Source organism: Gossypium hirsutum, chromosome A02 (genome assembly GCF_007990345.1).
Source record: "Gossypium hirsutum isolate 1008001.06 chromosome A02, Gossypium_hirsutum_v2.1, whole genome shotgun sequence".
In the NCBI taxonomy this organism is placed as follows: domain Eukaryota; kingdom Viridiplantae; phylum Streptophyta; class Magnoliopsida; order Malvales; family Malvaceae; genus Gossypium; species Gossypium hirsutum.
In genome coordinates, this window is record NC_053425.1 from 9041967 (window position 1) to 9067324 (window position 25358).

Here is a 25358-nt window from a genome sequence, read left to right on the forward strand (position 1 = left end):
TAAAATTAAAATATTCGTTCTACTATTATTGTATTAAAGTAACTTATTGAACATAAATAATGTACCGATATGTTTTGAAAATTTTAAGGTAAATTGATTTGAGAGTAATTGCTTGTACTTGCATATTATCCCAATTCTCAACCCCATCATAAGAAATAGAGAAATAGAGAGTATTGTAATTGGAAGGCTCAATTCAACGAGGTTTATTAATTACAATGATTACTCTTAGACATGTTATAAATATAAAATTATAAGGTTAAAATATATTGGAAGTCTTTTTAATTTTTATATATTTGAAATTTAGTCCTTCTACTTTTAGGATTTTAAAATACAAGTCTGATTATTAACATTGTTCTTTTATTAAATTTAGATTTATTACAACATTAATTTTTTTGTTTTATGGCTATCAAGTAAATATTTTTTTTATTTCAAAGTTCCACACTAGTAAATTTAATACAAGATTTTTAAGTTGTTAACAATTATATCGAAATTTTAAATTTTGAAAATTAAGAAATTAAATTTCTAAAAATAAAAATAAAAGTAAAAAAACAAATTCCAAATATAAGAGAAATACAAAATCATTTCGATTTGGTTTAATGCACTTAATTATGATTTTAATTACCCCAAGGCAGGGAAAAATTTGGAAAAGGAAAGTAAATAGATTTTTAAAATGTAAAATATGATTTTTATCCTCCTTAATTTTTACATAATTATATTATAAAAAAACTATGGTTGTAAAAAAATCACTATATTTAATTACTTCATTTTCTTTCCACAGTTTATCCTAACAAAAATAGTTAAATTTACTTTCATTTCATTTTCCTTATTAATTTTAACAATCAAAACAAAAATAATCATTTCCCTAACCTTCTTTTCTTTTACTTTTTTCTTTCTTTTCTTTTGTTGTTAATTATTGTTAATTAATATGATATTAATTAATCCCAATTTTTTAAATATGATATTAATTAAAATTCTAATTAAATTAATGAGACCCAGATGAGTTTGCCATTATTTTTCTTCACTTTTTGCTTATGCAACTTTAGTTTTTTAGTAAGTAACAGATTGATTAAAACTTATACCTATGTATAAAAATGTTTAAATATATTAAAAACTCTTTAAAATTTTAAATTTTAATTTCTACGCTTTAATTTTGAAACACTAAGTCTCGGTGCTTTTTTTTATTTAAAAATTTTAACCCCTCCGTTTAATTTTGCACTTAGGGGTTATAGAAAAGGTGAAATAAATTTTTTAACTCTCAACATTTACAATTTTTTATCAATTTGATCTTTACTCTTTAAAAGTAAATAAGTTTTCAAAAAACTATTTTTCCATATTTTAAATAAAAACATAGAATATTTTGAAAAATAAAAACTAATTACAAATAAAAACAAAATTCATTTTAAATATAAAAAGATTCACAATTTAATTTTGTATAAATCAAACTTGATTGGCCAATTGGACTATGAATCAACTGGTTGAATTGGGCTAAAAAATTGGTTGAATCAGTAGTTGAATCGATTTTTATACTTTTTAATATTTTTTAGTTTTTATTTTGAATAATTTCTTTGCTTTGAACCGGTTGGATTGTTCAAACTGAGAATCGATTGGTCAAACTGGTCTGGTTCCGTAAGCATTGCCAAAATTTCAAAAAAAAGATTCAAAAAATTTTGAGGAGTAAATAGCATTTCTTTTGAAATTTTGGTAATGTTTTTGGGATTAGATCAGTGGTCAAACTAGTTAGACCAATCGATTCTTAGTTCAAATAGTTTGACTAATTCAAATAGTTTGACCAGTTCAAAACAATTAAATTATTTAAAAAATTCAAAAATCAAAATATTTAAAATTTTATAAAAATCGATTCAACTACCTATTTAACCGATTTTTTAGTTCGATTCAACTAGCTTGTACTAGTTCACAAGAAATAATAATTTTAAATTTAGAAAAAAAGTTATATATATTTAAAGTCATTTTATAATATTGAATTTTAGAAATTTTTTTATATATTTAAATCCTTTTTTATTTTTTGAATTTTAATTATTATTTTTTACTTTTTTTTATTTTTTATTTAAAATATGGAAAAATAATAATTTTAATTTTTTTAAAAATTATTTACTTTTAAATGGTAAGGACCAAATTGACAAAATGTTGTAAATCTTGAGGGCTAAAAAAGTTATTCCGTCTTATATATAACATTCACTAACGGCAAAATTAGACAGGGGGACCAAAATTTTTAAATAAAAAAATACAAAAATTTAATGTCTCAAAATTAAAATATAAAATTTAAATTTAAATTTTATATGAGTAGAGAGATCTTTGTCATATTTAAACTATATAAAAACTATTATTAAAAGAGGAAATAGCGAAAACAGTCCATTGATTTAAATAAATATATAGAAATAATTTTAAATTTAAGGATTTGTGCTGTTTTTTTATATATTTATCGATATATACTGTTTCTGAAGAGAGAAAGTGAAAATGCGCCCTATAGGACATGTTTTCACTAAAAATTGACAATTTAGTTTTTTTGGTCAGACAGTTAAATGTTAATATTTTTGTCATTGAGTGTCAGGTTTGATTCCTCTCTTATTCACATTTATATTTTTTATTCCATGTTATTTTAAGATTTTTTATTTTTAATTAATATTTTTAACATATTATATTTTTTTGTTAGATAGTTAGATAATTGTGATTTCATTCTCGAGTACCAAACTCAATTCCTCTTATAAGCATTTTTTGTATTTTTATTTCATTTATTTAAAGATTTTTCATTTTTAATTAATGTTTATAATTAGTAAATATATTGTTTTTAAGGTTTTTTTTATTGTTATAATAGATGTCGATAATGGCAATAGAATGGTCGCAAAGCAATAAGAAAAGAAAAGAAAAATAAAATACAAATTTTACATGGAAATCCTTTCGAGAAAAAACCACAGGCAGATGAGGAGAAATTCACTAATATTGAAAACCGAATGATAGAAGAGAAATTTCGATTAAAAAAGTTGAAAAACCCTATTTTAATCAATGTCAAAAGAAGTGTAGTTTTATACGGATTCTACTTGTGCGGCATGGTTCATACTGCGAAGGCCTTCGGCCCCTGCACTTCCGTTCACAACCCCAGTCGAGTATTATGCTTAATGGGGATCTATGGTGACCCTTGACTTTTCACCCTCACAGATCCCTTTATTTTGCCACTGTATTTTGTTTCTTTAACAAGTTATGGGACTCAGGTCAAATCACTCTAACATTAATTAATAATTATAGTATTTATAAAATCAAATAATAAATATGTAATTATTTTTTAAAAACATCAACTAATTTTTTTGATATGTTTTTCTTTATATATAATATTTATATGTTAAATATTTATTTTCTCCACCTATATTGTGGGTATGGTGATTTCTAATATGGATCGAAAAATAAATATTACATATATAAAAATTATATTTACTAAAATTAATGATATTTGCAATAATTATTTGATTTTATAAATAAAAGAGTTATTAATTAAAAATATGAAATAAAAATAAAAAATTTAAAAACAAAATATTTATTAATCATAAACATTAATTAAAAAAAGTTTAAAACAACATGAAAGAAAAAATACATATTAAAATGCTTATAAGAAGAATTAAACTTGGGACTTAAAGCTGAAATTGCAATTATCTAACCATCTAACCAAAAAAGTAACATGTTAAAAATATTAATAAAAAATAAAAAAATTTGAAATAATATGAAATAAAAAAATATAAATGTGAAAGAGAGGAATCAAACCCAAAATTTAAGGAGAAACATACTAATATTTAACTATCTGAGCAAAAGAGCTAAGTTTTTAATTTTTAGTGAAAACGCATTCTATAGGGCACGTTTTTAACTGACGTGGCTAAAGGACCCATTTTCAATGAAGACGCACCTGCAAAACGTGTTTTCACTTTCTCTCTCTCCAAAAACAGCATATATCAATCAATATAAAAAAAATTCAGCATATATCTTTAATTTTTTTAAAAGAATTCAGCATATTTATTTAAATCAACTACAAACAGTCCCTTTTTTCGATTACAAAATAATGGTCAATATTTTATTCCGGTACTTCTATTATATTTAAATTTAAATTTTAGTCTCTATACTTTGTTTTGACATAATTTAGTTCTCTTATTTTATAAATCATTAATTAGTTCAAATAATTAATATCATTAACTATTTTGATTAAAATACTACATGAATTTTCTTAAAATATCATTCTAACACACAAATAAAATCTATTTTGACATAATGAGTTAGAATTTGTGTGTGTGTTTTTAATTCACTTAGACAATTTAACCAAAATAATTAAAGGTGTTAACTATTTATACCAACCAATGGTATTATAAAAATTAAGGAACTAAATTATATCAAATTAAAATATAAAAATTAATCCCAAATTTAAACATAATAACCTAAAATAATTTATATCTTACACAATAATCCAAAGACAACCTATCCCTTTATTTATATAAATATCTAGTCATTGAATGTATGATAAAAAAGTTAAATATTCAACAGTCTTCGATTTTTTATTTTAAGGATATATATATATATTACATTTTTGAGTATTAAATCTATTGTTTAGTATCGGTTTATAGTACTTATATGAATCAAGGAATATATATCACTCAAATTCGCTTTGATTTTAATTATTTTTAGATATTTGAATTCCTTGTTGAAATTTGACTTATTCATAAGAGTACTTTTTAAAAAAATAATTAATTCATTCCATTACTGGAATTATATAATTTGAGAGAAAAAAATAACCATCACCTATTGTAGACCGTAAAAGACAAGCTTCATTAATATAATAAAAGTTTTAACTTCAGCATCAATAGAACATTATGACATGTTGACAACTAGAATTGTCACAACTTAAGTGCAATATATTTGAATTGATTGCAAGCACTAAACATGATAAGTAAATCAAACCCAAATGCTCCAAAGCGGCGAATAAAATTGACAAAAAATTGAGCATCCACTAGACCGTAAAGAACGACAAGAAAACTATCTCTAAAATTATTTGTAAAAGCAAGATTACATGCATTTATAAATTGAATAATAATAAACGAATGAATGAAATTTATTAAATTGTTTAAGAATGAAAACACTTTAACTTTTAAAAATAAAAAATTTATATTAATTTTTAATATATAATTTTTAATGAAAATTTTATAAATTAAATTAACCGTGTTTGCTTTCTAATTATTATCATTTCTCACTCAAATTTTTAAGTTTTAATTGATAGTGTGTGTAGACAGCCCATTTCGCCCGGGGCCCAGAACACTACCAAAACCAAAACAAAAGCAGACCTAATAAAAAAAACAAAGTCCAAATTACATACCCAACACAAAAACGAAAATAAAACCCAATTTAATCAACCAAAACCAACCCAAAGCCTTAAACCCAATTACAATAGGCCCAAACCTGAAACCCAATCCAAACACCTAACACTAGCCCAAAATTCCAACCCAAAACTTTAACTTTTTTGAAAAACCCTAGTATACCTAAAGGTCTCAGCCGCCGCACGCCTCCCTCGCGCACCAAACACCACTTCCGTGTCGTACGCTCCTCCACTAAGCCACGTCAGAAACGTGCTCAGTCACGAACCTGCAAACAAGTGCAAAATGAACAGTAAAGAAGTTTTTTTGTTTTTCCATTCGGCTATAAAACCGAATCAAACCGAATGTAAAGGGATCTTTTTTTTGATAGATACGAATACAACAGAAAAACACAAAGAAAATCAATAGCAATCAGAAAAACACAAAGAAAATCAATAGCAATCAGAAATCTGATTCAAAGCTTAAAAGGTTGTTTTCCACTTTTTCCTTCGTTTTCACAGTTATTCCCTTATTACTTCTTTTCGTTCTTTTCTTTACAAACGATTTTAAATAACACAAGAGAGAGAGAGAGGGGAGACTTACTGGGGTCGAGCTCGTTTCGTCGGTGGCCTGGGCGCACTAGATCTCCGATGAAGGAGGCGCCGGCCAAATAGTGGAGGAAAGGAGAAAAGTTTAGGGTTTTTGTTTTTTAAATTAAAGGTCTCAAAAAGAAAAAGGAAAGGCTTTAGATTTTCTAAAGTTTTTTTTATGTTTCAAAAAATATAAAATAAAGGTTTTATTAAACTTTAAAACAACAGTATTGTGGGGGGGGGGGGGGGTTTAAGGGGTTATTTCGCAGTTAGTCCCCCTTTTCTGTGTTGCTGTTCGATTGGGCCAATGTTTTCTCTTTTATTTTCTTTAAATTTTGCCTAGGAACTTTATATCAGTTTTGTTTTAATCCTCGCCTAAACACAGTGTTTTGGGGTTTCGGGACATTTTTTATTTTAAATCCCCAAATATTTGGGCGCATTTTGTTGGTCCCCGATCCTGTTCTAATAATTTGCTTTGTTTATGAATTATCCTTTTAATTTTACTTTTATTTCAATTAATTTTTTTTGGTTACTTTTATTTCAATTAATTTTTTTTGGTTATTCATTTTTTTTAAAAAAACAATACTATTTTAACATATTATTTTGAATTATTTTATTTCACACTGTTTTTTTATTTTCATTTGAATATTTTTATATTTTATCTTATAACACACTTTTCTTGAATTTTTTTTGTTATAAATATTCTTTGTTTTAATATTGCGCTATTATTTTTATTAAATTACTTGTATTATATATATTATCTGTTTTAGATTGATATATATATATATATTGTTTTGTATAATTCATTTTAACTTACTTCTCACGTGACATTTATTCTAAAATTAGTTTATATATTATTATTTTACATATTAATATTTTTTCATTTCATGTGAATTATTTATTTATATGCATATTATTTACCTAGAGGGATTTATATTTTGTATATTATGTATTTTGTTTTTTAGTACTTTTTTCAAGACTCCTTCATATATTACTCGTTTTATTCTTACACGAAATTTGTTGTTTGTATATCGATGATTTCACATTTTTCATTTCTCACATTATTAATTCTTCTTTATTTTAAAACTTGCTACATTTCATTTGTGTTGATTTGCTTGGTACTTTTCTAAAAATTGCCTTGTAATTCATTGGCTTTTGTGTGTTAATATTAGTCTTTGCATAAGGTATGTAGCCATTGCATATACCTTCTTGTCATATGATTATGATTTATTTGTCTAGAACTTTTGCCATGTAATATTATGCATGTTCATGATTATGTTTTTATCTCCTGCTATCATTGAGATTTAAACTCCAATCTATGTAGTCAACATTAGTGGTTTCATTTCTTCTCCAAACAAACCTAAATAAGTATATTTTGACTCGGCTTATACCATCGTTAATTCGAACCCTCCCAACTTAAGGAATTATTTCGTGTTTGAAGGTCTGAGAAATCGTGCCCAATCGTGCTGGGTTTCGATTTTTCGTTCAGCTAAAATACGGAATATCCTTTGGAAATTTCGTCCCTGTTTTTAAAAAGAATTAAAATGAGGCAATATTTCGTATTTGGGGAGTTTGAGAGATCATGCCCAATTGTGCTGGGTTTCGTTTTTTCATTCGACTAAAATATGGAATATCCTTTTTTGAAATTTCATCCACGCTTTCTTAAACTAAAACGAGGCAATATTTCATGTTTAGAAGTTTGGGAGATCGTGCCCAATCGTGGGTTTTGATTTTTCATTCGACTAAGATACGGAATATCCTTTCGACATTTCATCCATATTTTCTTGAATTAAAATGAGGCAATATTTTGTATTTAGAAATTCGATAAATCGTGCCCAATCGTGTTGGGTTGTGATTTACCGCTTGGTCAAATAACCAAATATCTTTTTGAAATTTCAAATGCATGAGTTTTGGAAGTTATAAAATAATCTTGTATTGAGGATTTGAAATATTGTGTCCAATCGTGCTGGACATAATATTTTATTCCTTTTGAACGAGAGAATCTCGGTATCCAATTCAAGTTATCTAAATGTTTTAAAGTAATTGAATTTCAAATTTTCAGCATTAGGACAATAATTGATCAATACCGTACCAATTTTGGGCGTTGCGAGGGTGCTAATCCTTCCTCGCGCGTAGCCGATTTTCGAATCTGTCTTCTAGTTTTTTTCGTAGACCAAAAAATGTTGTTTTAATAAACCAAAAATGCTTTATTAAAATGATCGACCATAGGGTGACCCGATCACACCTAAACAAAAAAGATTGATGGCGACTCCATTTCTGTTTTAAAGTCGACCTTCGTTTTTAAAAATAAAAATGGTTTCGACAGCTTGGCGACTCTGCTGGGATCATAAGAGAGTCAAGCCGTAAAATTGATCATTTTCTATCTTTTTGTCGAAAATTTAAAATTTGGTTTTTAACATACGATTCTTTCATCGCATTTCATGGGTTTTATGGTTCATCATTTTATTCATGTTTTGTACTTTGATTTTTATATCCCATTGCATCATCTTGCATGACCATTGTGGCCGCAGCCTTAAGTGGGAGTGAGAAACTATTTCCTTCGTGAGGTTTTCATCTCCGTGTAGGATAGTGGATCGCTTTCGGGATACATCCGTACCTATGTCTTCGTGAGGTTTTCACCTCCGTGTAGCCATAGGCAAATGTATTCCCCTAAACTGAACTCGGTCCATATGAGCCTATAATGGGTGATGATCTAGGAATCTGTTAGTTCAGGTACCATTTTCTTTAGTACCAAACCGTATATAATGAGCCTTAAGAGCCCAACCCTAGGCAGTATTACTCCAAACCCTAGCAATCACCCAAATTGGTGCTTGGTTATTTTTTTCATTTACTTTGACTATTATATTTGGTATATTATATTGACTTGTTATGTTTTATTGTGGCCATAATTGCATGTCATTTCATTCAAAAGAGGTGTCGATTCACGTTCGATTACTCATTTAGGGAGCTTTTCATAGAGAATGAATTTCTTGATAAAATAGAAGATAATACGACTGTCCGTATATGGTCAGAGAAAACAGAATTAGAGAAAGGGGATAGTCTTGCCGAGGGGTATACATTAGAATTGTGTGATTACACCCGCATTAGTGTGACGCAAAATGATCTTTAAGAATTAAAAGAGATATGGGACCAGTGGGATGAAGAGACCAAGCGGTTGTTCTATGGTAGTTATGGAGATTTGCCTTACTTATTTGACATCAAGGTAGACGAACACTTATGCCGGGCTCTCGCTCAGTATTGGAATCCTGCCTACAGTTGTTTTACCTTTGGGAAGGTAGATTTGGTACCTACCGTAGAAGAATATACAGCTTTACTTCATTGTCCGAAGGTTCAGGTCGATAGAGCTTATTCCAAGGCTGCTAATGCCCCACCTTTTGTAAAAAAATTGATGAATGTTTCGGGGATGAGTGAGTAGTAGATTGCAGCAATGGTCAAGCAAAAAGGGGAATATAATTACATCCCATGGAGGAGTTTGAGAGATCTGATTCTAGTGCATCCTGATGCGAAAAAGAGAGTTGACGTATTTGCCTTGAGCATCTATGGTTTAATAATTTTCCCTAGGGCATTAGGGTATGTAGACGAGATGGTCTTGGATCTCTTTGACTGACTTGACAAAGAAGTTACACCTGTTCAGGCAATCTTGGCTGAGATATTTAGATTTTTGAATGCATGTAGGAGAGCTGGAGAAGGCAGATTTATAGGGTGTGCGCAATTATTGTTGGCTTGGTTCCATGGCCATTTCTAGAAGGTGGATAAAGTTTCTTATCGGGTTTTCTCCGAGAATTACTCCCTGTTAAGAGAGATAGCGGTTACACCTAGAAGAGATGACATATTAGAAGAAAATTGGATCACACTCCTTCGAAGTCTCTAAGAGGAGGATGTTGAGTGGAGAGCTCTTTGGTTTGTTCTCGATGAGATCTTCTATCGGTGTGGGAGTTTTAATTGGGTACCTCTACCTGAAATTTAGGGAGCCGTGGGATATGTTCCTTTGCTCGTACTAAGGCAATATAGATCGAGACAGTTCATAACGGTAATACACGGGCTAGCTTAATCTGAATTCACGTATAGGGGAGTTAACTACAAGGAAAAGATTAAGGAGATTTCTAGTGCTTGGAGCCAGATTCGTCGAGTGAAAAGAGTTACTGTAGGACCAATGGCAACCCCCGAATATGACAGTTGGTGAGGTAGAAGAGTTAATGATAATATCCCCAGACCAAAGCAAGAAGGCACTCGACCGATGAAAGAATACCTGCAAGTAGTTCTCTCCGAGTTAGAAACAATAAAACAGGACTTTGAAAAGAGAAATTTGGAGTTAGGGAAAAAGATAGAATAATTGGAGGAGGAAAAGATGCATTTGAGGTTAGATGTCGATGTTTAGAAACTCGAGGCCGAGAAGTTAAGAAAGGGAAAAAAGAAGGCCGAAGAAGACTTGGACAGTTTGAAGACTGATTACAAGAAACTACATATGTCAATGAGAACAGTCGGATTGGGAAAGACATCGGAGCAATGGTGACAAGAAATTCAAGCGGAAAAGGCCAGAGCTGATCAATGGAAGAAGAGGTTCCATGATGCTCGAGTACGTGAAAGCACCTTGAAGAAGAGTTTGGCTGAGGGCCAAGATGAGATGCGAATGTTAGCGGCTCGGGTAGCAGAGTTAGAAAAGACACCACATCAGAGTCATGGTCATAACTCGGACATTGAACTAAGGGCAAGCCTGAGCAGGATCGAGGATTTGAAAGGAAAGGTAGAAGAACTTGAGACTGCGTTACGGAATTGTGAACTTCAAATTGAATTCCTTAAGTCGAATAATGAGCAGGGGAAGGAGCTGCTCCGTCGATCATAGGACCAGGTCAGGGATAGAGATCATATCATGGGCAAAGCTGTGGCTCAGATTCGAGAAGTGGCTGATCATTTACAGACCTTGGCAGTTCAAGCTGATGTGTTAAGTGTGAAGTACGAGTTAGAGTCAGATCGGGATCGTGAGCTGGCTTGCCTTCTTAAGAGAGTTAAAACTCTGAGCATTAGAACAAAGCTGTATATATGATCTATTTTATGTAAAGATTTTTTTTTCCAATAAAATTTTCTAATTGAAATTAAATCAGAATCGACATCTCTTTAGTCTTGCATACATCTCATTTATTTGCATTACATCACATTATGTGCACTAAACTTCACAAAGGAACCCTAATTAAAAGTAATTATATTATAGTTACCCTAGAACATCAATACTACACATGGAAAAATACTAAAATTATGAATCAAAAGCTAGAAAGACTGGAACAAATGTAGAAAGAAATACAGGAGCAGCTACAGGCACAGATGCAAGAGCAACTGGCCAAGATTTAGTAGGATATGAAAGATCAGATGCAAGAATCACAGAAGGACATGATGGATCAGCTAACTCAGTTGTTGCTCGGAGGGCCAGGAAAAGGGAAGAGCCATGTGGTCAACCCAGAGGGTGATAGCGAGATCCTTGTTTACCTTCCAGGTTTCACCCTAGTGAATACCCCAATACCACCACAAAGGGTGTCTGTCAATATCAAACTTCAGTATTAGGCTGGTATTTTGGCACCGATGAATTTACCGACAGGCTCGTGTTCTAAACCTTAGGACGATTGGGTAAATCCTTCGGTCCCCGACTTTGATGAGATGACAGAGGTGAAGAAGGCAAAAGGAGAACTCCCAAGGCAGCTGGAAGTCCGATACAAATGGCTAGAGGAGAAATTCAATGTGCTGGAAAGCACAGATTATCAATATGGTATGAATGCTAAAGAGTTGAGTTTGGTTCCAGATCTAGTGCTCCATCCGAAGTTCAAAATGTCGGAGTTTGAGAAATATAACGGAACCAACTGCCCTAAGGCCCACATCACGATGTTTTGTCAGAGGATGATTGATCATGTCAATAATGATCAGTTGCTAGTTCACTGTTTCCAGGATAGTCTGAGTGGGGCTGCAGCCAAATGGTACTATCAACTGAGTCGCACCCAAATTAAATCGTGGAGGGACTTAGCACTGGCCTTCATGAAGCAGTATTTCCATGTGACGGACATAGCGCTTGATCGGATCACGTTAGAGAATATGGAGAAGAAGTCAAATGAGAGTTTCAGGCAGTATGCTCAGAGGTGGAGGGAAGTCGCTACGCAAGTTCAACCTCCACTGTTAGAAAAAGAAACAACTATGTTTTTCATTAATACTTTGAAGGCACCTTTTATTAACCACATGCTGGGAGGCGCGATAAATAGTTTCACGGACATAGTGATGTCCGATGAAATGATAGATAATGCAATAAGGTGCGAAAAGATAGAGGCGGGGGAGAGCGCTAGGAGGTCAGCCCCAAAGAAGAGTGAAAATGAAGTCGGTAATGTGAGCATGGGTCATGTAAAACCAATCACAGTTAATCAACCAAAAACAATGGTCACGGGCCAGTAAGCTTTGACAAGGTAAGAGCCCAATACAAAGTAGAATATGGAGAAACCCCAGTTTACACCCATTCTGATAATGTATCGGGAGTTTTACAAAAATTTATTCGATGCACACGTATCCCCGTTCTACTTAAAACTATTACGACCCCCATCCCCCAAGTGGTACGATGCAATTGCCTAATACGAATATCATACAGGCATCACGGGGCACTCGATAGAGAACTGCACCTTTTTCAAAAGAGTAGTCGAAAGGCTCATCAACATGGGTGTTGTGAAGTTCGATGATGCACTTGGTGTAGGAAACCCGTTACCTAATCATACTGTTACTGGGTGATTATTTCACGATCGAAAGTCGATGAAGCTGAGCCAGAACGACACTAAGAGTGGTGATTCAGAAACCCGTGGCTTTTCCTTACAAGGATAACAAAAGGATGCCTTAGAATTATAACTATAATGTGACGTCATTAGGAGAGGGGAGCCTGGTCAGCAAGCCAAATACAAAAGCCGAGCCTGTAAAAGAGAAATATTTGATGTTTGAACAGAGGAAAGAGAGGACAAAACCACTGGTTAATAAATCAGTAACCGCGAATGAAGCAAAAGAATTTTTGAAGTTCCTAAAACACAGTGAATATAGTGTTATGGAACAGTTGCACAAGCAGCCAGCACGCACCTCGGTACTAGCTTTGCTCCAAAATTTGAAGGTACACCGTAATGCGTTGATGAAGGTGTTGAATAAAACTTATGTTGCTGAAGACATTTTGGTGAACAAGCTAGACCGTCTTGTCAGCAATATAAGTGCCGATAACTTCATTTCTTTCAGCGATGATGAGATACCGCCAGGTGGCATGAGGTCCACCAAAGCTCTGCACATCACCACCCGGTGCAAAGGGTATTGATTGACAATGGGCCAGCACTAAATGTCTTGCCGCTGCCTACATTGAATAGGTTACCTATAGATAGCTCTCATATGAAGACATGCTAGAACATAGTGAGAGCATTTGATGGCACCGAGAGAAAAGTAATGGGTAGAATTAAGATTTCCCTTCCGATCGGATCCAACACGTACGAGGTAGACTTTCTCATGATGGACATTAGAACCTCTTATAATTGTTTACCAGGGAGGCCTTAGATTCCCTCAGCGGGAGTGGTACCATCATCATTGCACCAGAAGCTGAAGTTGGTAACGGAGGGTCGGCTGATAACCATAAATACAGAGGAGGACATTATCGCCTCTATTACTAGTGACGCGCCGTACATCGAGAATGATGATAAAGCAATTGAGTGTTCCTTTCAATCATTGCAATTTGTCAAAGCGACTTTCATTATCAAATGAGGCAAATCCCAATGCTGAAAATATTCAAAGCTACGAGGATGAGCTTACGACTGATGGTAGGAAAATGGGCATTGCCTGGAAGGGGACTTGGAAAATACCTCCACGGATAGATTGAAGTGCCGAGTTTAGCTGGCAAGCAGGATCGTTTCAATTTGGGATATAGGCCAGACGCTAGATAAAGAAAGAAAGAGTTAGAGAGAAAACATGATAGACGAAGGGCACGATTGAGTGAGACAGAGGTCAGGTGGGAGTCAATGACCTTTCTCCACATATCCAATACATTCGTGTTAGGAGGAATTATTCATCTGGAATAAGAGATGACAAGAGAAAAGACAGCTAAAGATTTGATGGGCAATTTGAGCATCAATGCCTTATTCGAGGAAGGAATGATGGAAGAAGATTTATCAGGCATTCGCCCTTATGAGCCTGGCAGTGTTCTAAACAATTGGATTGTGGAAGAAATTCCTGTAGTTCTTAAAGCTAAGCAGAGTAATGTTCAGAATAAACTTATTGTTTTAAGCCTATTTTAAGCCTAGAAACAATAAGAATCGTTTGTCAAATAGGTTCATGTTCAAACATCTTTATTTTTAATAAGAAATGCATTTTTAAGTCTCATTCTGGACAAATATTTTTTTTCTTTTTTCTCTCACATTCTCATTACATTCATAATCATGCCGTACAAATAAGCCACTCTTAGATTCATTCTTTGGATATTTCTTTCATGTTTCAATAAGTTTCCGGATATCAACGACACAAACGTCACTGTTACGGACCCAGAACTTCCTGTTGAGCAAGATATGTGTCTAGAGGGATCTCAGGATTTCGAAGTTGACGAAGATTATGGGTTATCTCTGGATTTGTTAAGGATAGTAGAACGAGAAGAGAAACAAATTCTACCTTATAAAGAGACAACCGAGAATGTGGCTTTAGAGGAAGGGAAAGAAGTAAAAATTGAAACTTGCCTAACTGAGGAAACAAAGGGAGACCTCGTTAAACTACTGCAAGAGTTCAAAGATGTCTTCGCATGGTCGTATCAAGACATGCCTGGGTTAAGCGTTGATATTGCGGTACATTAAGTCCCCAAAAAAGAAGAGTGCAAGGCTGTTCAACAGAAGCTGCGAAAGATGAGACCCGATGTTACAGTAAAAATAAGGGAAGAGGTAAGGAAGCAATTTGATGCTGGGTTCTTACAAGTGGTGAATTACTCAGAATGGGTAGCCAATGTGGTCCCCGTCCCTAAGAAAGATGGAATAGTGCGGATGTGTGTGGATTACAGAGACCTAAACAAGGCTAGCCCAAAGGACAACTTCTTACTACCCCATAAAGACACTCTAGTGGATAATACGGTGGGTTACTCATTGTTCTCTTTCATGGACAGTTTCTCGGGATACAATCAGATAAAGATGCATCTTGCAGACATGGAAAAGATCACGTTCATAACCTTGTGGGGAATATTTTGCTATAAGGTGATACCATTTAGGTTAAAAAATGCAGGAGCAACGTATCAAAAAGCCATGATAACCTTGTTTCACGACAGGATACACAAGGAGATTGAGGTTTACATCAACGATATGATTACAAAATCCCAAACTGAAAAATAGCACATACATGTTTTGAGGAAATTTTTCTTGAGGCTGAGAAAGTTCCAGCTAAAACTCAATCCAACAAAATGTACTTTCGGAGCTAGATCAGGAAAGCTGTTCAGTTTTGTCGTCAGAGAAAAAGGAATCGAGGTCGAACCCGACAAATTCAAGGCCATACAACAATTACCTCCGCCATGCACTCAGAAAGAAGTTCGAGGTTTTCTGGGAAGACTAAACTACATCGCCCGATTTATTTCGCAATTAACCGGGAAATGCGACCCCATATTTTGTCTTTTCAAGAAACACAACCCAGACGTGTGGAATGAAAAGTGCCAGAAGACCTTTGACAGGGTTAAATAATATCTGTTCAATCCCCCAGTGTTAATACCACCCAACCCGAGTAGACCATTGATATTGTATTTGATAGTATTTGACTGCTCAATAGGATGTGTGTTTGGGCAACACGATGAGACAGGAAAGAAAGAAAAGACAATATACTACCTCAGTAAGAAATTCACTGGGTGTGAGATGGGATATTCGCCAATTGAGAAGCTACGTTGCGCTTTGGTCTGGACAACCCGGAGATTAAGGCATTACATGTTGTACCATACGATTTGGTTAATCTCGAAATTGGATCCTCTTAAGTACATGATAGAGTTAGCCGCTTTGAATGGAAGGATGACCCGATGGCAAATCCTGCTCTCTAAATTCGACATAGTTTATATGAACTAGAAGGCTGTAAAAGGAAGTGCAATAGCAGATTTTCTAGCCAGTAGAGCTTTAGAGGATTACGAGTATTTAAACTTCAATTTTTTTAATGAATATCTAATGTATGTGGCAGCCGCCCAAGAAGATACTCTAGAAGATCATCCTTAGAAATTGAATTTCGACGAAGCGTCAAACGCCGTTGGTAATGGAATTGGGGCAGTCTTGATATCCCCAAAGGGAGATCACTATCTATTCACTTGTAAATTGGATTTTGATTGTACAAATAGTATGGTAGAGTACGAGGATGTATCATGGGCATCCATGCTACCGCAGAGCGCCAAATCAAGGTGTTAGAGGTATATGGGGATTCCACACTAGTAATCTATCAGCTCAAGAGTGAATGGGAAACAAGAGACTCCAAATTGATCAATTACCGAGAGCTGGTTATGGATTTAATCAAGGTGTTTGACGATATCACTTTTCATTACCTTCCATGCGATGAAAATCAGATGGCTGATGCCTTGGCTACGTTAGCTTCCATGATCAAAGCAAATAACCAAGAGGATATAAAGCCGATCCAGATGAGTATTTGTGATGCTCCAGCACATTGCTGCAATATCGACGAAGAGGAGGAGAGGGATAATCATCTTTGGTATCAGGATGTTCTACGATATGTAAAAAATCGTGTATATTCTGATCAGACAACTGAAAATGATAAAAGAACATTGAGGAGGCTGGCCGGTGACTATGTCTTAGACGGAGAAATCCTGTATAAAAGAAGGAAAGAAAAAGTACTGCTAAGATGTGTTAATGCTGTTAAAGCAAAGAAAATCCTAGAAGAAATCCATGAAGGTGTCTGCGAGACGCATGCCAATGGGTTCACAATGGCCAGGCAAATCATGAGATTCGGGTATTACTAGTCTATAATGGAGGGAGATCGCATAAACTATGCCAAGAAATGCCATAAGTGCCAAATTTATGGTGACAAGATTCATGTGTCTCCTTCACCTCTTCATGTTATGACCTCCCCATGGCCTTTCTCAATGTGAGGCATAGACGTTATTGGGTCGATTTCGCCGAAGGCTTCTAACGGATATCGTTTCATCTTTGTAGTAATTGATTATTTCACCAAGTGGGTCGAGGTTGCTACATACGCCAACGTCACGAAGTCGGCAGTCAGTAAATTCTTGAAAAAGGAAATTATATGTCGATATGGCATGCTAGAGAGGATCATATCTGAAAATGCGTTAAATTTAAATAACAACATGATAGTGGAAGTCTACAGTCAATTCAAAATTAAACACCACAACTCATCACTGTATCGCCCAAAAATGAATGGGGCAGTTGAGGCGGCTAATAAAAATATAAAGAAGATCGTGAGGAAAATGGTTGAGACCTATAAAGATTGGCATGAAAAGCTACCATTTGCTCTCTATGCCTATCGAACATCGGTCAGAACTTCCACCGGGGCGAAACCTTTCTCGTTGGTTTATGGGATGGAGACAGTTTTGCCTATTGAAGTCAAGATTCCTTCTCTCCGGGTTTTATTGGAATTGAAGCTAGATGAAGCAGAATGGGTCCAATCCCGGTATGATCAGCTAAACTTGATTGAAGAAAAGAGGCTGAAGGCTATCCGTAATGGTCAAATGTACCAGAAACGAATGATGTAAGCTTACAACAAGAAAGTTCGCCCAAGAGTATTCCAGGAAAGGGATTTGGTATTGAAAAAGATTCTCCCTATGCAAAAGGATCTCAGGGGGAAATGGATGCCAAACTGGAAAGGACCTTATGTAGTGAAGAAGGTTTTTTCTAGAGGGCCACTGATATTAATAGAAATGGATAGTAAAAGCCTTCCCAACCCGGTAAATTCAAATTCGGTCAAGAAGTACTTCACCTGAAAAAGGAAAGGCCAAGGCGAAAACTCGAAAAGGGCGCTTTAAAAAAAATGGAGAGGCCAAGGCGAAAACCCACAAAGGGCGCTTTGAGTTGAAAACCCAGAAAAGGGAAACTCAAATTGTGATCAAGGATGGGGCATGTTGCGGCCTTGTTTCTACCGGAATTAACAAGAAGGGGGAACATTACATCTTGGGGTATCGACGAAATACTTCAGACCTCCTAAACGCACATCTGGCTCCCAATGGTTTTCGAGCCGTCCGAATAGTGAAGCTCACACTGCGATATCTGGGGCACCTATTTTCCATCTTATACATTTTTTTGTACCTTAACAAAATTTATTATCATGATAAACTTTTTACCTCGAGCTTCGCTCTCAATAAAGTTTCACCTTGTCCATCTTGGCAATATTTTTCAAGCATTTCCTATTATTAATAGACTAATAACACATTCATAAAAGGTGTCCTGTATATTACTCTAGAAGTTTCTAAGTAGTGCAAGAACCCGAAACAGGTCAATTATTCAGAACTTACCAACCTTAAGGGTTAGAGTTACTTGAGAAGTAAAAAGTTTTGGTTAAGACTATTGTTTTAGATAGTTGTTAAAGAAATCAGTTGAACAAGAAGAAATACGTCAATGACAAGCGGTGAGCAATAATAGCCTAAACGTAAAAAAGGGCATTTTCATGACATTCTGCATTCATACAAATGGCATCCATAATACATCTAGTTAGGAGCATTTGATTCATTTTGATCATAGCATCCTAGTCTTTTGGCATAACTATAGGCATATAAAACCAAGTTTATAAGACATGTTCCTCAGAGGATGGTGTAGCGACATCGGTGGAAGATATAGATCTCCTCTAAACAGTAGGAGAACAGATCAAAGGTAGCGAGCCTTAACCCCCTAAGCAGTAGGGTAATAGGCTGCAAATTAAAGCTTTTATCTCCATGTATCGGCTATGGAGCAGATCGAAAATGGCGAGTCTTATCTCCATGTATCGGCTGTGGAGCAGATTTTAGCCATCGACCTTATCTTTCTGAGGTAACAAGAGAGCAGGTTAAAGATACGAGCCTTAACCCCCTAAGCAGTAGGGTAACATGCTAAAAATTACAGATCTTATCTCCATGTATCGGCTATGGAGCAGATTTTAGCCATCGACCTTATCTCTCTGAGGTAGCAAGAGAGCAGATTGAAGATACGAGCCTTAACCTCTTAAGCAGTAGGGTAACATGCTACAAATTACAAATCTTATCTCCATGTATCGGCTATAGAGCAGATCGAAAATGGCAAGTCTTATATCTATATATCGGCTATGGAGCAGATTTTAGCCATCGACCTTATCTCTCTGAGGTAGCAAGAGAGCAGGTTGAAGATACGAGCCTTGACCCCCCTAAGCAGTAGGTAACAGGCTGCAAATTACAGATCTTATCTCCATGCATCGGCTATGGAGTAGATTTTAGCCATCGACCTTATCTCTCTAAGGTAGCAAGAGAGCAGATTGAAGATACGAGCCTTAACCCTCTAAGTATTAGGGTAACAGGCTGCAAATTACAGATCTTATCTCCATGTATCAACTACGGAGCAGATCGAAAATGGTGAGTCTTATCTCTATGAATCGACTATAGAGCAGATTTAGTCACCGACCTTATCTCTCTAAGGTAGCAAGAGAGCAGTTTGAAGATATGAGCCTTAACCCCCTAAGTAGTAGGGTGACAGGCTGAAAATTGCAAATTTTATCTTCCAGAAGTCGTAATGAAGTAGGTTGAGGACGCGGAGTGGATTGAAAGCACAATTCTTATATCCCTGAAGATGCAGTGGGTTGGAGCGGGGCTACTTGAAAAAGATGAGCATAAAGAGGTCGAGATATGAGAAGAACGGGCAAAATGACCCTTTTAGGGTCTTTGCTCCATTCTCGTTACATGACAATGAGCAAAGAGGGGCAGCTGTAGATGGCCCATTTCGCCCGGGGCCCAGAACACTACCAAAACCAAAATAAAAGCAGACCAAATAAAAAAAAAACAAAGTCCAAATTACATACCCAACACAAAAACTAAAATAAAACCCAATTTAATCAACCAAAACCAACCCAAACCCTCAAACCCAATTACAATAGGCCCAAACCTGAAACCCAATCCAAACACCTAGCTCTAGCCCAAAATTCCAGCCTAAAACTTTAACATTTTTGAAAAACCCTAGTATACCTAAAGGTCTCAGCCACCGCACGCCTCCCTCGCGCACCAAACACTAACTCCGTGTCATACGCTCCTCCATTAAGCCACGTCAGAAACGTGCTTAGTCACGAACCTGCAAACAAGTGCAAAAGGAGCAGTAAAGAAGTTTTTTTGTTTTTCCATTCGGCTATAAAACTGAATCAAACCGAATGTAAAGGGATCTTTTTTTTAATAGATACGAATACAACAGAAAAAAACAAAGAAAATCAATAGCAATCAGAAATCAGATTCAAAGCTTAAAAGGTTGTTTTCCACTTTTTCCTTCGTTTTCACAGTTATTCCCTTATTACTTCTTTTCGTTCTTTTCTTTACAAACGATTTTAAATAACACAAGAGAGAGAGAGAGGGGAGACTTACCGGGGTCGAGCTCGTGTCGTCGGCGGCCTGGGCTCGCCGAATCTCTGATGAAGGAGGCACCGACCGAATAGGGAAGGAAAGGAGAAAAGTTTAGGGTTTTTGTTTTTTAAATCAAAGGTCTCAAAAAGAAAAAGGAAAAGGCTTTGGGTTTTCTAAAGTTTTTTTTTTATGTTTCAAAAAATATAAAATAAAGGTTTTTATTAAACTTTAAAACAGCAGTATTGTGAGAAGGGGGGAAAGCAGTCTGCGCGTTGATCCATAGGTTGGATTTGCGCATTCTCCCCTTTAAGGGGTTATTTTCGCAGTTAGTCCCCCTTTTATGCGTTGCTGTTTGATTGGGCAAATGTTTTCTCTTTTATTTTCTTTAAATTTTGCCCAGGAACTTTATATCAGTTTTGTTTTAATCCTCGCCTAAACACAGTGTTTGGGGTTTTGGGATATTTTCCGTTTTAAATCCCTGAATATTTGGGCACATTTTGTTGGTCCCCGATCCTGTTCTAATAATTTGCTTTGTTTATGAATTATCCTTTTAATTTTACTTTTATTTCAATTAAATTTTTTTTGGTTATTCATTTTTTTTAAAAACAATACTATTTTAACATATTATTTTGAATTATTTTATTTCACACTGTTTTTTTATTTTCATTTGAATATTTTTATATTTTATCTTATAACACACTTTTCTTGAATTTTTTTTGTTATAAATATTCTTTGTTTTAATATTGCGCTATTATTTTTATTAAATTACTTGTATTATATATATTATCTGTTTTAGATTGATATACATATATATATATTGTTTTGTATAATTCATTTTAACTTACTTCTCACGTGACATTTGTTCTAAAATTAGTTTATATATTATTATTTTACATATTAATATTTTTTTTCATTTCATGTGAATTATTTATTTATATGCATATTATTTACCTAGAGGGATTTATATTTTGTATATTATGTATTTTGTTTTTTAGTACTTTTTTCAAGACTCCTTCATATATTACTCGTTTTTATTCTTACACGAAATTTGTTGTTTGTATATCGATAATTTCACATTTTTCATTTCTCACATTATTAATTCTTCTTTATTTTAAAACTTGCTACATTTCATTTGTGTTGATTTGCTTGATACTTTTCTAAAAATTGCCTTGTAATTCATTGGCTTTTGTGTGTTAATATTAGTCTTTGCATAAGGTATGTAGCCATTGCATATACCTTCTTGTCATATGATTATGATTTATTTGTCTAGAACTTTTACCATGTAATATTATGCATGTTCGTGATTATGTTTTTATCTCCTGCTATCATTGAGATTTAAACTCCAATCTATGTAGCCAGCATTAGTGGTTTCATTTCTTCTCCAAACAAACCTAAACAAGTATATTTTGACTCGGCTTATACCATCGTTAATTCAAACCCTCCCAACTTAATGAATTATTTCGTGTTTGAAGGTCTGAGAAATCGTGCCCAATCGTGCTGGGTTTCGATTTTTCGTTCAGCTAAAATACAGAATATCCTTTGGAAATTTCGTCCATGTTTTTAAAAAAAAATTAAAATGAAGCAATATTTCATATTTGGGGAGTTTGAGAGGTCATGCCCAATCGTGTTGGGTTTCGTTTTTTCATTTAACTAAAATATGGAATATCCTTTTTTGAAATTTCATCCACGCTTTTTAAACTAAAATGAGGCAATATTTCGCGTTTAGAAGTTTGGGAGATCGTGCCCAATCGTGCATGGTTTCGATTTTTCATTCGACTAAGATACGAAATACCCTTTCGACATTTCATCCATGTTTTATTAAATTAAAATGAGGCAATATTTCGTATTTAGAAATTTGATAAATTGTGCCCAATCGTGCTGGGTTGCGATTTACCGCTTGGTCAAATAACCAAATATCCTTTTGAAATTTCAAATGCATGAGTTTTGGAAATTACGAAATGATCTTGTATTGAGGATTTGAAATATTGTGTCCAATCGTGCTGGACATGATATTTTATTCCTTTTGAACGAGAGAATCTCGGCATCCAATTCAAGTTATCTAAATATTTTAAAGGAATTGAATTTCAAAATCTTTTTCAAATTTTCGGCATTAGGACAATAATTGATCAATACCAATTTTGGGCATTGCGAGGGTGCTAATCCTTCCTCGTGCGTAGCCGACTTCCAAATCCGTCTTCTAGTTTTTTTTCATAGACCAAAAAACGTTGTTTTAATAAACCAAAAATGCTTTATTAAAATGATCGACCATAGGGTGACCCGATTACACCTAAACAAAAAAGATTGGTGACAACTCCATTTTCATTTTAAAGTCAACCTCCGATTTCAAAATAAAAATAGTTTCGACAGTATGGAAAGAAAAAGAAAGATAAAAAATTGAAAAGTAAAAAATTAGTAGAATGAAAGATATAAGTTTTTTTTATAAGTGTACTAGGTAAAAAAATAAAAAAAATAATTAATTTTATTTCTCTCTATTACTAAGTAGAATTGAAAAGTAAAAGAAAATATAATAAAATAATTATAAAATGTGAAAAATCTCGTAAATTAACTTGATGACTAGAATATTTATCTTTTTAAATATAATTTAAATTTAAATTGCGCTAATTACACTTTATGCCTCGGTTTCATCCCATCCACTTCATGAACTTTGCCCTTTTTATTATAAAATCATCATGATTGATTTGAGTAAGAGAGAGAGAGTGTGTCTCGCGTTGTTTATCGTTTCAAGCGGGATGGTTTAAAGATCGCGCCCACTAATCATTCCAATCGGACGAAGGCTTCTGTCGTCGCGCGCTGTTGTATTTTATTATTACTTTTTTGTCATTTCGAAAGAATCGTACCCATATAATGGCCTCATCATCAGGTTTGGACGCAGGGCCTAGAACAGTGGCGTAATTAGCGAGCCTTGCCTCTGCTTAAATGATCTTTCACATTTTACTTAGCATTTCTTGTTTGTAATATAATATAGTTTCATGACAATTATTTTACCATATTTCCCCATCTTTATTACCTTTCAAAATAGTTTAAATACTGTAAAATCAAGAATATCAATATTATCTATGTTTATTATATGCCATGTATGTTTTGTTTTGTAATTTGATATTATATATTTATGTAGTTAAAACATTCATCTGATTTTGAAATAATGGAATATTTAAATTTATAATATTATAAAAATATTTGTTCAATTTAGTTTAGAAGTTTTAAATATATGATAAATTAATGTATTTTAATTTACTTTTTATAACATAAATAATGTTTAATTTACCTGATTACTCTTATTAATTAAAAATTAATGTTAACAGTTTCTTTGTTATTTCATTTTTCTTACATGTAAGATGTAAATGTGTATATATATGTATAATAAATCATGCATATTGAAGAGTGAGAGAACAAATTTCATTTGATTTTTGCATGAATAATGAAAGACATCGATTGGACTATTTTATTTTATTTTGAAAGAATAACTGTAGTTTTATAGTTTTATACTATCTACTAAAATATTAAAAAGGTAGCCCATTTGATCATTTTAATATTCTACAAAATAGTAAATAATGGTTGTATATACATATTAAAATGAATATAATTAAAATATGGTTATAAATAAAAATTTATATAAAAAAATATTCCTAATAACAACAACAACATTTATCATAAAAAAAAAAAAGCTGCTTTGCCAACTTCAAAGCCTAAGCTTTAGGCAATGATACATACCCGAACATTTATCATATTATGTACAGATTCAATCTCCGTAGAAGAATTTCAACCTAGAAAATGGGGTATCAGAAGGTCAAGAAGATGTTGGTTACATGAATGTTGGAATAAGAGGCAGGCGTTGAGCAGCCTTTGTTGATTGAGATTTTGTAAGATAGCTTCCGCCATAGTTTCTTCCCTTAACTGCTGTTGTCTCAGGGCGCTTGTCTCTTCCCTCTTCAATGCTACCTCTTCTTGAAGCCTTTCCATTTCAGCCACAATTGAGCTACGCTGCATCCTAGCAGCAGTTTTTGAACTGGAGGAGATCCATCAAGTTATTTTTTTTCAGAAGACCGTACATAATTTAGCATTTAATTCTTTTTTAATAATAATTAGTATGTAATTTTTTCTTAAATATTAAACGAACCGTGTTTGTTGTCTGACTCTAATCATTCCCATCTCCGCTCTCATGCGTTCGCGGAATCTCTTTGAAAAAAAAAATTCATGAATTAATCATTCAACTAAAATAATAAAGGCATAGATCAAAATAGGAAATGATACTTACCTTTTCCTTCCTTTTTGATGATTTCTTCCATTTCGCCTTCGTTATTAAATAAATCATGCTCTTCATATTATCGAATTTGCTGGGATTTTAGTAAGTAAAAATTTCCTTTTCCTTTTCCTTTTCCTTTTCCTTTTCCATATACAAGAAGTAGACCTCCTTTTATAGACTTTTTTAGTAAATGAGATTGGGTCTCGCCATGCTTACGCGCTAAAGAATTGGGCCCACTAATCGTCCATGAAAGGCCTCTACCTCTACCTCTCCCACTTTTATTTTTTAACCTGTAAATTGCTATACATTTTCCGTTAACACCAACTAAACTTTTTTTTATCTATAAATATAATATATAAGAGCAGCGTTTGGAAAAAAAATTGAACCAATCAGAATACTCTTTACTTCTCATCATATTATTAAATTAATTTTAAAAATAATTATAATTTAATTTAGAATTATTAATTTAAAAAATTGTACAATTTTAAAAATAAAATTATTACTTAAATAAAACTCTAAGTATAAAATAACGTTAAAAATAGTTTGTTTCTTTTTTTTTAATAAAATAGCATTTACCACTAATTTTTTCTATATTTATAAGTTTTTAAATAATTTTATAATTATACAAAATT

At 33.4% G+C, this 25358-nt stretch overlaps 2 protein-coding genes and 1 long non-coding RNA gene across 3 annotated transcripts; 1 reads left to right on the plus strand and 2 right to left on the minus strand.

Moving 5' to 3' along the window:
- Positions 1–5200: 5200 nt before the first annotated feature.
- LOC121215533 (uncharacterized) lies at positions 5201–6122 on the minus strand. The gene is made up of 2 exons (XR_005911439.1): positions 5946–6122; positions 5201–5631 (listed from the first exon to the last, which is right to left on the minus strand). It is a non-coding gene; the product is annotated as an uncharacterized lncRNA (long non-coding RNA).
- A 10188-nt stretch (positions 6123–16310) lies between these two features.
- Positions 16311–16919, plus strand: LOC121211024 (uncharacterized). The gene has a single exon (XM_041083195.1). The coding sequence runs from the start codon at positions 16311–16313 to the stop codon at positions 16917–16919; it is 609 nt and encodes a 202-aa protein (XP_040939129.1).
- Positions 16920–24002: 7083 nt separating this feature from the next.
- LOC121215535 (uncharacterized) lies at positions 24003–24873 on the minus strand. The gene is made up of 3 exons (XM_041090277.1): positions 24739–24873; positions 24601–24659; positions 24003–24489 (listed from the first exon to the last, which is right to left on the minus strand). Exons 1-3 carry the CDS (start codon positions 24802–24804, stop codon positions 24243–24245), a joined length of 372 nt encoding a protein of 123 aa, XP_040946211.1. The 5' UTR covers positions 24805–24873; the 3' UTR covers positions 24003–24242.
- Between the last annotated feature and the right edge of the window lie 485 nt (positions 24874–25358).

Bases quoted from the DNA above. Each gene is read 5' to 3' on its own strand.
- LOC121211024 (XM_041083195.1), top strand. From the start codon at position 16,311: ATGGGCATCCATGCTACCGCAGAGCGCCAAATCAAGGTGTTAGAGGTA.
- LOC121215535 (XM_041090277.1), bottom strand. From the start codon at position 24,804: ATGAAGAGCATGATTTATTTAATAACGAAGGCGAAATGGAAGAAATCA. The intron at 24,660-24,738 runs GTAAGTATCATT...TTTTTTTCAAAG, and splicing joins CATCAAAAAGGAAGGAAAAG to AGATTCCGCGAACGCATGAG. The intron at 24,490-24,600 runs GTTCGTTTAATA...GATCTCCTCCAG, and splicing joins AGAGTCAGACAACAAACACG to TTCAAAAACTGCTGCTAGGA.